General features: G+C 53.6%; 1 protein-coding gene across 3 annotated transcripts in view; it reads left to right on the top strand.

The window, feature by feature from the left end:
• The first annotated feature begins 2,805 nt into the window (after positions 1–2,805).
• The window catches only part of SLC5A9 (solute carrier family 5 member 9), a 32,311-nt gene continuing 22,020 nt past the window's right edge, over positions 2,806–13,096 (top strand). For all 3 annotated transcript variants that reach the window (XM_040231220.1, XM_040231221.1, XM_040231219.1), the window contains exons 1-5: positions 2,806–2,896; positions 6,349–6,567; positions 8,971–9,042; positions 11,774–11,878; positions 12,182–12,346. In XM_040231220.1, coding sequence (XP_040087154.1) covers positions 6,406–6,567; positions 8,971–9,042; positions 11,774–11,878; positions 12,182–12,346 — 504 coding nt within the window. In that variant the 5' untranslated portion in view covers positions 2,806–2,896; positions 6,349–6,405. The remainder of the gene's footprint in view (positions 2,897–6,348; positions 6,568–8,970; positions 9,043–11,773; positions 11,879–12,181; positions 12,347–13,096) is intronic.

The following is a 13,096-nucleotide window of genomic DNA, read 5'->3' as shown; positions in this document are numbered from 1 at the left end:
GTTGAACTTCACATTCTGAAAAGTATGTTTCAGGGGCCCAGGCCCAGAGACTCATCCCAGTCTGAATCACCCACTTTAAAAGCCTAGATCTTATAATTCACACATGACTATCTCCCTTCCCTAAATCCCTATCTCAATTTAAATAGTTACAGTTGTGTGCATTCATCCTGCATTTGACACCACCAACAGAGCATTTCCCACGGATGCAGAACTGGGCAAAGTGTTTCCTATTCTCTCTTTAGTATTCACAAGCAAGCCAAGGATCCTGAACACTGAGCCTAAGAGAAGTGAATTCACTTGTCTACAGTCACACAGTTAATAAGCTGAAGTGCTGTCGTTAAGACCTACCCCTGTCTTATTTCAAATCCCTCATCCTTATTCTCTGTCCCCACCCCTGAGCTCTTCAGCTGAATTTCCTTAAAGGAGGGCATCTAAGATCTGCTTTATTTCTGCCAATCACTGGCCAAGCACAGGGTTGGATACACAGTAGAAACTTGCTGAATGATGATAACTTAAAACTAATTGATGACTGACTGTTCGCTTATTGATCAATGCCTGACTGGGGTCAGTGACTGTTTAGATAGCCCTCCCAGGACAGATGGCTTTCCTGAAACCTAACAGGCTTGGTGAGACCACTGAGATATGGTACACCTCCATTTGCTGCATGATAAAAGCAATTTTTTTCCTGCATCACATTTGCCAGCATTAGCACAGGGGAGCCAGGAGCCCTACCGAAGAGGGTAAACTTCCAGAGAAAAGTTCCGCAGGGAAAGGAGAGGAGGGGAAATGCTGCAGACCAACCAGAGTGTCAGAGTCTAAGCTTCACAGTATGGAGTCTAACAGAGCAAGCATCACACCGCTAAGTTGTATCCGACTCCTTGCAACCCCATGGGCTACAGCGTGACAGGCTTCCCCGTCATTTAATTGTCTCCTGACGTTTGCTCAGATTCACGTCCATTGAACTGGTGATGCCTTACAAGAGGCAAATCTCTCCCTCGGTGAGACTCCTTCTTTCCAGTTGTTGGCATGTAACTCTGACAGCTCCTCACAGGTGATCAGGCTTCTAGCTGCGGAATAAAATCCAGGTGAGGGGCCTGGTCCAGTCTGGCAGGCGTGGGGCCTTGCTGGGGACTGGAGCAGTGGGAGTGGGCTGGAGAGTCTCTCAGAGTCCAGTGCAGGAGCAAGTCCAGCTTAGATGTCAGGATACTGTGCTCAAGCCTTGCTCCACCACTCGCTTGCCTCCTGACCTTGGACAGAGACTGGAATTCTCTGAACAAGGACTCTAACTTGCTTGTGGTCCTTTCACTGAGTCCTTGGGGAGCCCCCAGGCTGTTCAGGGTCTTAGCTCATGGCAGCCCATCAGAGCTGTTGTCACCCTAGCTGGGGACATAGCCAGGAAAAGCCCAGAGTGGGCAGTGCTCTGATGCGGAGTGCACGGCCCCCCAACCTGGCCACTAGAAAGGCAGCAAAGAGCAGCCTGAGGAGAGGAGGGGAGGAAGGGAATGATCTGTCAGTCAGCAGACCCCCTGGAGGAGCAGGAAGGGCAAGGGCTATGCAGCCAAGGCCTTAAACACCCACCCTAGTCCCGTGTGCCCGAGCAGGAATCCTCTGCAGTCTCCTGACAGTGGGAGCTGTCCAGCTTTAGCGCTCCAGACCCTGGCCTATCCTGCTGGTGTCTCTCCTCCTTTCTCGATGCCCTGAGTCTAGACCATCTTGGACACACATACAACTCTGCACAGACTCTCCGAAACTCTTCTCTTATTTTCACTAGATGGTAAAAGAGACCCCCTCCACCCCTTGCCAAAGGGGAAGCGAGAAGGGTCACCAGGTCACTCCAACAAGTTTTTGCAAAGCAATTGCCATGGGATTCTAGCTCAGTTTGAACAAAATTTCAGCTGGCCCATGGAGTGTCCTCCAGCCAAAAATGCCGTTACCTGAGCCACATCTCCTGCAGGAAAGGGCCAGTCATCTGGGCTCAGTCACGGGCCAAGAGCGCCAGGGCAAGTGAGACCTCAGGGTGAGTGTTAGTGCCAAGGGAGTGGCTGGAGCTGGGGCAGCGGGTGCCCTGAGCTTAGCTGTTACCATGGTCTCCATGGCATGACTCCCCGGGTGTCCTGACTCACTTTTAGAATTCCAGGGAGGATACTCGGCCCCTATTATATTGTCCTCATTCATTGGACCTCAGCCAAAACTGAGATAGAAACTATCCCATTTCAACATCTCATTGCACACACATTGTCTCATGTACTAATCCCAGCTCTTTAAGAGGTACATATTATTGCCTCACTTTGCAGATGCGAAATCTTGGCCTTGGTGGGTTAAATGATTCTCCCGTCACAGGTAAGCTAGTGAGCAGCAGACCCGGGACTCATACTCTGACTCCAAGTCTTGGCTCCACTACTTCAGGGATGCGGGACCCCCCCGGGGGCTCAGGGAGCAGCACAAGCATGTGCCGGTCACACCTGTGCATGGGCTGTGGCCCCACGCCAAGACCTTCTTCCACGCTCCAGACAAAGCCCCAGTTGCCAAGTGTCAGCCCCACCTCTCCTCTTAAGAAACCTGTTTACCAGGCATGTGGGGACAATGGCAGCCGCAGCAGCTAACTCTGAGCTGTAAGCTTCAAATCTGACCCTGGGGGCAGGGAGAGCCCCAAGTCCAGGACAAGATCTCTTTCTCAAGTTTAACATCAGGAAGTAAGGACAGGCACTGTCCCTCAGAACCCTGGGCCCAGTGGGCTGGAGTGAGATTTCATCACCACGGGGAGGAGCCAGGCTGGTCTACGTCCTGGACTTGAGTTGCCAGAAGCCAGGTCAGAGTCACATTAGGTTTTGGGAGCTTCTGCCCAGAGCCGAGGCCGAGACACTGAGCTCTGGAGGTTCCAGGTCGCACTGTGCAGGTAGGTGTCTGACGGGGATCATTTAGTGATGAGTGTTTTCACTTCCTTCTTTTACTTTCCTCTCCTTTCTCCATCCCTGGGTCTCTGTCATCATCTTTCTCAATCTCAACCCACTATATAGATCGCAATTCTTTCTTCTTGGAATTAAGTCTCCGGTCTGTCCACATGAGCCCCCATCCTACCTGGGACCTGGGAGCAGGTGTGATCTGGACCTGGGCGCAGTCCAAATGACTTGGCCTTTTGGTGGCTGGAGCGGGAGGTCCCGTGAAGAGGTTAGTGCCTCCACTGGCCTGCATAGATGGCGTAATTTTCTCCTCCATCACAGCCCCTCCTCCAGGATCAGGCCTGCTCTCCTTTCTCTGCCCAATGCAGAGCATGGCCACTGCCCCAGGTACCACTGACATTGCATTCTTGGGAATGGTGCCCCCTGGAGTTGTGTGATAGGACAGCCCTGACAGAGGGCCTGGCCCAGAGTGTGCTCAGTGAGTGACTGGGACCAGTTAAACGGAACTGCAATTGAATTTGAATTTAGAGGAGCATGTGAAAAAACAATAGCATCACCAGACCACGTGGGCTGAGGGCTAGGACACTGGTGGGAAGGGGGCAGAGGTGGCCAGGGAAAGAAGGGTGGCTGAGGGCTAGGGTGGCAGGAAGGGGGCTGACAGGTCTCTGGAATCAGTACCCAGACCCAGGGGGGGCTCCTGTCTCTTCTCAGAGCCCCTACAGGAAGGGAAACAATGAAGCAGTTTCCTACCCACCCTGAGAAGGGGTACACCTCCATCTCTCTCCCTGTAGATAAAGGGCCAGGACAAAAACGGTCGTGTGATGCAGCCCAGCTTTTGGAGTCAGTCAGGCCTGAATTCAGAATCCAAACAAGCCACAGTTATAGGACGTCACCAATGAACCTCAGCCTCTCACCTGTAAAACAGTGATGAGAAAACCAGCTCATTCAGTTAATACAAAATTGTGATTGTACTGGGGTTGTGAGCTACACAGATCTTCTGCCACGTGGTGGTAGATATTAGTCCTTATCTCCTGTTGTTCTGGAAGAGGAAGTTCTCAGCAGGAAGGTTGGCTGCTGAGAGTGGTTTTTCAGGAAGATCTTGCAAGCAGCCAGGGTGGTGCCAGCCAGAAGAATAACACCATGTGCCCTGGTTTCTTCCTGGGCCTGGGAGCACCCCAAGGAGATGGAATGTCCAGGCAGCAGCATGAAAGGGGGTTTCCTTCCACGTGGAAAACAGCTTCCACACTGTGGACTGGGCTCTGGGCTCTGAGAGCTCCCTTTGCATCAGCATTTCATTCTCAAGCTCAGGATCTCACCTTTAGAGCTTCACTCCCCCAGTCAAAGGTGTCATTGGTTAGTCAGTCCCTTTAGGATTTGAACAAACCCAGGGCTGCTTCTTACCCAGAGCTCCATTGCAGGGATAAGTATTTGCAGGTGCTGGGAGCTGAGTGGAACGTCTGCCAAGGGCTGGGGGCCCTGACATGGAGGATTCTGGACCTTGGCCTCACAGGTAGGGCAGGGACCTCAGGGGAGAGGAAGCCACAAAGGTCTGCATGCTTCTGGCTCAGTAAGAACAGCCCAAACCCTGTGCTCTCCATCCTTTCAACTAGGTGCCCTTCTCTGCCTGAACCTCTGTGCCAGCTTCCTCAGCCCCATTCACCCCCATGCTGGCCCCAGGGGGTTCTCTAAACTGCCAGTCTCAACACCACGTCTCCTCTGGCATCCCCCAGTCTCTTGCAGACACTGCGCCAGGCACACTGCAAGCCCTCCCCTGAAAGCATCACTGCTGTTCACTCCTTCCCCTGCCTCTGCCCCCGGCCCACCTCCTCGCCCCAACACCGCGTGTTAGACACAGTTTCCACTCTCAGTGCATTGATCCTGCCCATCACTGGGGACACAAATGTGAATGAGATACACAGGTTCCACATCTGAGAGAGACACGCTCTAAATTGACAAGTACCTTCAGGGAGATAAACAGGGCTGCAGGCTGGGACTGTGGACGTTTTCCAGACTGGGAGTCAGAGAGGACTTCCAAGAAACGGCGATGATGGAGGTCACAGAACAGACCGAGACCTGGTTGGCACAGCCCTGCTGGGAGTATGGCATGTGTGCAGTGCAGGAGTGAGGAAGCACACGCTGAGTTCTGACCCCAGCTCCAGGGGCTCGGGAGAAGGTAGAGCTTCCACATGAGCAGGTGACCAAGGATGAAGGTGCCGGGGCACAAACTGGTCACTGTGACAGAGGATGGCGGGTTAGCAGTGACGAGCTTGAGGATAGAAATGTGTTTGCTCACCATGGGCCCTGTGGACGCTGGAGGTGAGCAGAGGAGCAGAAGGTTGGGAAGGAGCCGGGCAAATCCAAGCACATGGGGACAGGGAGACAGGAGAGGTGAGCTGTCCCACTGGATTGAAATTTTGGGTAGTGACCTCAGAGAACAAGTTCATGAGGCTAGTAGGAATAGCTGGCCCAGAGTTCAAGCAGAACTTTGGGCTCCAGAATCTTCCATGGGGGCACATCCTGAAGGCTAAGGGAGACCCAGGCTGCAGGTGCCAGCAGTAAGGGGACTGATCTTCCATTTACTGTGAACTACGCATGGGGCTTCCCTGGTGACTCAGTCGTAAAGAATCCACCTGCCAGTGCAGGAGACGCAGGTTTGATCCCTGGGCCAGGAAGATCCCCTGGAGAAGGAACTGGCAGCCTGTTCCAGTATTCTTGCCTGGAAAATCCCACAGACAGTTAAGCCTAGTGGGCTACAGTTCACGGGGTTGCAGAAGAGTCGGACATGACTTAGAGACTAAACCACAACACATGGGAAAAACAGGATGCAGGGAGTGAGAATGGAAAAGCAACTGTCTCAAGCAGCTGATGTGAGCAGCCTGTGAACTGTAGCCTTGCTCTGTAGCTTGGAGGAAACCATGTCTCTGCCCAGGCCTGTTTCTTACATCCTGAAAAAGGGAAAACGACCCCTGGGTGTGCTGGAGGTAGGAGCACGTGACATGGTGCAAGGATCACAGCGGACCCCCCTTCTCCCTGTGCATCGATCTGACCATTAAGACACCTCAGCTCCAGGCCCAGCTTCACCTTTACTTCCAGGGTCCCTTTCCCTTCCTGGGCCTCTGTTCCCTCTCCACATAAGCATGACTTTGAGCATCTTAATTCTGAAGTCTCCCTTCCACCCCCTGCCCAGTCCAGGTCGCCAGGACCCTGCTCTTTTCTTCCTACCCCCACTCCTGCTCCTCTCAGGGGTGGGAGTGTGTGTGTGTGCGTGTGTGTGTGTGCGTGTGTGTGTGTGCGTGTGCGTGTGTGTGTGTGTGTGTTTGCAGGAAAAGGGAGAGGCTTGGGGCTGGCAGTTAGGGGAAAGGGGCGGGTGTATCAGGACTTTATGTGCCAGTGGGGTTCAGGGATGGCTCAGCGGCCAATGGTGCTCAGGCCTGTTTAATCATTACAGGAAAGGAATGAAGCCAGGAGCACCTCAAAGTCCAGTTTGGTTGTGACTGACTGGCAGATGAGCACGGAGCTGGCAGCAATGGGGCCTGGAGCTTCGGGAAATGGGGTCGGCACTACGACAGCTCCACGCTCAGCACCGGGGCCCGGAGTCAGCCTGCATGCCTACGACATCGCCGTCCTAGTTGTCTACTTTGTCTTCGTCATCGGAGTAGGCGTCTGGGTGAGTAGCCTGGAGGTTGGAGGTTGGCAGGGGAGGCAGAGACAGGCTCTCTTCTGTAGCCGATCGTAGAGCTGGGGGCAGGGTTGGGCAGAAGGCAAGTATGTCTGGGAAGCACAGGGACCACTGTATAAGGACTTAGGGGGGATCACCCTCTCAACCCCTCCATTTAGAGATGGGCAACTGAGGCCCAGAGAAGGCTGTGACTTGTCTGAGCTCACACAGTGAGCCCGAGGCAGGCCAGGCCTGAACCCCAGTCTCTGGACTCCCTGTCTCTGTGCATCTGATGCCTTTGACCCCATGCACCCTTGGCCCTCTGAGTCCCATTCCTGCCATCTTCTTCATGCCAGGATCCCCAACTCTGTGAGTGCTTGACTCCTGACCCTACCACACCCTCCAGTGGGCAGCATCTTGGCATGGAGCTGAGCTTTCTAAAAGAGCTGGGGCAAGTGTGCTCATGGGAAGAGAGCCGGGTGGCTCCCAATGGGTTCTGGTCTCCAGCGTTCACCGGAGCCTCGGTGCCATGTATGGGGGCCAGGCTTGGAGGCCATGGAGCCCTGAGTTCAGACGCCAAATCTATCAGTTAGGGCAGTGTGGTCCTGGGAATATACTACAGAGCCTTAGTTTTCTCACCCAATGAGAATAAAGAGGAATACTTGCTTTAGGGGCATGACACATGTAAGGATCTGGTACAGTGCCCAACACACAGCCTGCAGCAATAAATGACCCCTATTGTCTCCGCAGCAGTGGGTGGAAATGCCAGCACCTTTAGACTCCACTGTGAGGCAGAGAGGGATCTGAGTCCCAGCTGGTCACTTACAAGGCTGTGGCAAGGCCAAGAACCCTCTCGGCCTCAGTGTCCTCATCTGTAAAGCAGCCCCTGCTTCCCAAGGTGTGTGAGGAAGAAAACAGGCTCACTGGCTTCCAGGAGACTGTGGTTATGAGACGCACCAGCTTCTTTCCTTCATGACTTTGGACAAATTGCTTCCCATTTGGGGACCCCAGTTTCCTCATCTGTAATGTAAATTCTTCCTGTTCATCTATCCTTGCCGAGGACCAGGGCTGACACAGAAAGTCCAAGCAAAGGCTTGACAAGCCTCAGGCCCTGTACAGCAGTCCTGCCCTACTGAGTAATATATGCCTTTCTCTTAGGGGAAGAGATGCTTCTTTCAATTTCCCTTCTTTCTTCCAGTCCTTCAGGCATTTCTGATGTCTGTAGACCCAACCAGACAATTACTGTCTTCAGCATCTAAATTTGTTTAGTCACTAAGTCATGTCTGACTCTTTGTGACCCCATGGACTTCAGTATGCCAGGCTTCCCTGTCCTTAACTATCTCCCGGAATTTGCTTGAACTCATGTCCATTGAGTCAGTGATGCTATCTAATCATCTCATCCTCTGTCATCCCCTTCTCCTCCTGCCTTCAGTCCTCCCCAGCATCAGGGTCTTTTCTAATGAGTTGGCTCTTCCCATCAGGTGGCCAAAGTATTGGAGTTTCAGCATCAGTCCTTCCAATGAATATTCAGGGTTGATTTCCTTTAGGATTGACTGGTTTGATCTCCTTGTAATCCAGGGGACTCTCAAGAGTCTTCTCCAGCACCACAATTCAAAAGTATCAACTCTTTGGCACTTAGCCTTCTTTATAGTCCAACTCTCACATCTTAATAATGGCTTTAAATTTATCCCCCCTACCCTCTACCCTGTCTCACTTTCTGCATTCTGAGAGAAAGTTCTTTCATTCCTCACTCCCTTTCAGCCCTCAGAGTAATTCTTCAAAAAGGCAGCCACTGACCCCCTCCCGGTGCAGGACAGGGTTTGCTCCAGGGTCCTGGGTGGGCCTCAGTGATGTAATCTGACTTGAGGCAGGGCCAGAAGACCACCCCCCATTCCCACCCCTGGCAGAGCCCTGCCTCTGTCTGGGGACCAAGTGCTTTGTGTCCTCCCAGCCCCCAGGATGGGAGTCTGGCTGGGTGCAGGGAGCAGGGTGGTCTCCTCACCATGGTAGCCTGAGGATGAGATCCCAACTCACTTCCTGAAGGAATATTTGGATGGGGTGCAGGGCAGGATAGGGCACAAAAGGACATGCCAATAATCTAGGCACATACACAGTGCCATGAATTCAGTAGGGCATTTCACACACCCCACCCCACCTGCAACCCAGCACTGCCTCCCCCATTAGCTCCTTTGTTCTTTGCACCAGTCCTGGTGGGCGAGGTGATGAGCAGGGGGGCCCAGAGAGAGCAGCTGACCCCACCAAAGCCCCATAGCTTAAAGATGGTGAAACCTCCAGCCTCGGTTCCCACCCCATGTCCCCACAGTGCCAGCAACCAAAGGGCAGGGAATCTGGGGCCGAGGGCAGAGCCTGGGGAGACTCGGGACTTCCTAACTCTTGCCGTTTCCTTTCCAGTCATCCATTCGTGCGAGCCGAGGGACCATCGGCGGCTACTTCCTGGCGGGGAGGTCCATGAGCTGGTGGCCGGTGAGTTCACCTTCCTCCTTCTCCTTCCCCACCTCCCAGTCCCACCTCATCTTCTCCAATCTGGACCAAGGCTACAGCCTCCGAGGGGTTTCCTGGCTCTGGACTCCTTCCCTCAGGTCCAGAGACACCTGGCAACCTGAGAGATGTTGCAAACGCACAGGTGGGACCCGCATCCACTGGGCGCCTCCTACGTGTGGGTCCCAGGCAGGACGCTGGACCTACAGAGCCCACCCAGAGTGTTCCCATTCTAGAGGGGCTCAGAGCTGAACCTGGAAAACAGACTCGTAAAAAACTTGAGGAGAGCATGGGGTCTGTGAGAGCATGGAGGAGGCCTCTGTCCTCTGGACAGTGGAAGTGGGCTTAGGAAAGATTTTCTTGGGAAAGTGACACATAAATACTGCAGTTCAGGGAAGGAGATCCTAGGGGTAAAATTCCACCACCCTGAGGCCTTTGTGAAGCCCAGGCCCTCCCAGCAGGCCTCCCCACTTGCTCCTCTTGGTCATCCAGGCTAGCTTCCTCTTCCTGAAATAAGGAGGGAGGTGAGCCCTGCCTCAAAACTAACAGTGCAGAAGTCTGCCCCAGGGGCCACTGAGGCTGGGCACGTGCCCGGGCATGCCTGACGCATGGCACATGTGTGCATGGACACACACACACACACTCACACCCGTCTTGATTCTCACCAGGCTCCCCACCCAAAGAGCGGAGGAGCCCAGGAGGCCCACAGGGCTCTCTGGAAGGTTCGGTGTCTGAGACAAGGAGAGGTGCAGGCAGGAGCATGACAGGATCCCCAGGGATGTGGGGCTGTGGGCCTGGCAGCTCACAGGGACAGGGGCAGGGTCACTGGAGCTGCCAGCACCCCCTCAGCAGAATAATGAGAACCCCTCGGAGGCCGTTCTGCTCCGCTTGTGCCCCACCCCAGCCCTAAATTGCAGCCCTGGAAGTGAGTCTGTGAGAAGGACAGAAGAGGACCGGCACGGCTTCTCTGGTCCGTCCAGGAGGGCGAGCAGGGGCTGGCCTGGATGTTCAGTCCTGCAGGGGACAGAGGCAAGTCAGGGCTTTGGAGCAGGACGGGGTTCCCCAGAGATGGAGGTGGAGCCAGGCCTGGGAATGTGCACCCCGTGAGAAAGAGGATGTGGGGCGCCCTCCTTGGGGGACAGGGCTGGAGCTGAGCCACCTGCAGTGAGAGCAGCTTGTCTGAGCTGGGGCGGAACCAGCCACGGACGAGGACTCTCAGCCCCTCTGCCCCACTGGAATGTGTGTTTCTGGTGATGATTGTCCAACAGCTGCCTGCTTCCCTACTCAGCCAGTCCCGAGAAGTGCCTGGTTCCCCTCCCTGTGTCCTGAGAGCAGTGTGGCTGGGAGTCAAGAGCAGAGGGAGCAGCAGCATCCTTGTCTCAGAGGAGCCATGCGGGTCCCCTGATGACCTTGCGGGTGGCTCCTTGCGTGAGAGTTAGGAGCCCTGGGCAGGGTGGAGGTGAAGGGACCTCGCTGCCCCGAGAGTGGCCTGGGGAGCCTCTTCCTCCAAAGTGAAAGGCCAAGTGCTCTGTGCTCTGGCCAGGGGTCCAGCCCAGCCGCAGCATCCCAGGGCCACCAGACAGAGGAAGGGAAGATGCGCGGGCGGCAGGGTGGCTCAGAGTCCTCAGCTCGGTCAGACGGCTCATTATCTCTGTGCCTTTGCACGGCTGCCTCCTCTCCGAATGGCTCAGTATTTTCCCGTCTCACTTTCTACTGCCCAGCGCCACAATTTTATTAAGGTGACACAGGGTCCAAGACTGGCTTTTCCCCTCCAGCTCGCAGCCCCTCCTCTTACCAATAATGATCCTAATAATAAAAGATAACACTAACAGATGCTTACTAACTGCCTAGCACCTGTCAAGCAGTGGTTACTGGAGCAGATAGCCAGGGTTGAAATCCTCATTCTGTCACTGGTTAGTTCTGGAACTTGAGCAAGTTATTTGCCTGTGCCTCAGTCTCCCTGAGAACAATGGGGATGATAACAGAACCTTCCTCCTGGGGCTGTCCTGAGGGGTCAGTGAGTTGCTATATTTAGAATAGAACTTGGTACTCGACAATGCTGCTTGTGTACGGACCGCTGTGACCGTCATCATTATCTGTCTAACAGCATCGCCTCGAAGTAGTTGGCTGCCTCCAGGAGAAAAATTAACTCAGAGGCTGGCCCACTCTGTGCTTAGCCCCCGTGGCTCCTGCCCTGGAGTCTGCAGGAAAGGGGTGGCAGAAGGCCTCCCCCATCCTCTCAAGGGGGACTCCCCTTCTCCCTTTAGCCTTCTCTCCAGAGGCCCTTAGACCCATGGCCCCAGAGCAGAGCTTCATGCTCCTTAATGGATCTTGCTTCCCATGTCTTTTCTTCTTTCCCACTTTGCCTCTCAAATCCCTGGGTGTCCTGGAGGCAGTGACTTCATTTCTCCTAACATTAACTCCTTCCTCTGTAAAGTGGAAAGATTAGTATCCATCCCTCCAAATAATTTTGAAGATTAAGTGTATTAGTGCATATAAAATGCCCAGCACAGTGCCCAACAAACAGTAAGTGCCTAATGTGTCTGTTCTGTTCAGCCTCCTCATTGCTCCCCAATTTCCTCTCCTCCCTCTGATCTCACACTTATGAGTTCAGGTTCTGCTCTCTCTGCCTCCATCCCAGATCCTGAAGCTCATAATCCTGACTCCAAATTGATTCAGATGAAAACTGACCCTTGACCCCACTTGTGCTTTGCAGATCGGAGCATCTCTGATGTCCAGCAATGTGGGCAGCGGCTTGTTCATCGGCCTGGCTGGGACGGGGGCTGCTGGAGGTCTTGCTGTGGGTGGCTTTGAGTGGAATGTAAGGAAGCTGGCCTGGAAGATTCTCGGGGATAGAGGGGGTCTAAACCCACTCTACCCTACCTTGTCCCTGACCTTAGTGCTGAGAGAAACCTCAAAGGTGCTTGGGGAGGCTGCATGGTAAATGGAGAACCCATTACATAGATAAGGAAACCAAGTCCTGATGGACCTCATCAGAGGTCACACAGGACTGAAATCAGGCCTCCGGTCCCTTACTTCCCTGCCCAGGGCTCTTCTCTGCATGGACCACCCCTCCTCCATCTGCATTAAGAACATGGATCCCTTTTTCTCCCCATTCTCCCAGGCAACCTGGCTGCTTCTGGCCCTTGGCTGGATCTTTGTCCCTGTGTACATTGCAGCCGATGTGGTCACAATGCCGCAGTACCTCAAGAAGCGATTCGGGGGCCAGAGAATCCAGGTGTACATGTCTGTCCTTTCTCTCATCCTCTATATCTTCACCAAGATTTCAGTGAGTACCTGTCCCATGTGGCCATGTCATGTCGTTCTGAAAATGCTTAGTAGAGGGCACAGCATGTTGTTGCTATACGTATGTATGGATGGATAAAATTAATAGATGGATAGCTGGATGGATGGATGGATAAGTGAATAGATGGACGGATGGATGGCTAGATGGCTAGAGGAAGGACAATAGAAGTGGAGGATGAATTCACACCCCTTCATCACACGCTCCCCGCCCACCAACCCCAACAACAGGGTAATTAGAGATGGATGATAAATGTTTGTTGAGTGAATAACCATTCCTCTATCCAAAGAACTCACAATTTCAAGTTCATTCACCCATTTATCTTCCCATTAAATTAGTCTTCATTCAGCACTGAGAATGTTACCATTCAAAAGGACGTATTCCTCTACTGATGCAAACTCGGAAGACAAACTCAGGTCAAACGACTTGCAAAGGTCCACAAAGAGCACTAGCTCTGGGGCTGGAACTGATCTTTGGGCCCCGTGGCCCATTCCAGGCCTCCTGCGGCTCTGTCATGTTGTAGCCCCTGTCATGGACCACAAAACACTCAGGGAAAGGGACCAGCAAGCATGCCCTGAGTTCAGGGCTGGAGAAACTATAGCCTCTTTTCCACCAATGCTTGTAAGCAACCCTAAATCAGCTCAGGCCAAGGCTGTGACCCCCAGTCCTCCAATAAAGCCCAGCACGTGGGTATCCAGGATCTGCGTCACCTGCACTGGGGCTCCTGCTCTATCA

Source organism: Oryx dammah, unplaced genomic scaffold, assembly GCF_014754425.2.
Source record: "Oryx dammah isolate SB20612 unplaced genomic scaffold, SCBI_Odam_1.1 HiC_scaffold_28, whole genome shotgun sequence".
Classification (NCBI taxonomy): domain Eukaryota; kingdom Metazoa; phylum Chordata; class Mammalia; order Artiodactyla; family Bovidae; genus Oryx; species Oryx dammah.
This window is presented reverse-complemented; position numbering and strand designations above follow the sequence as displayed.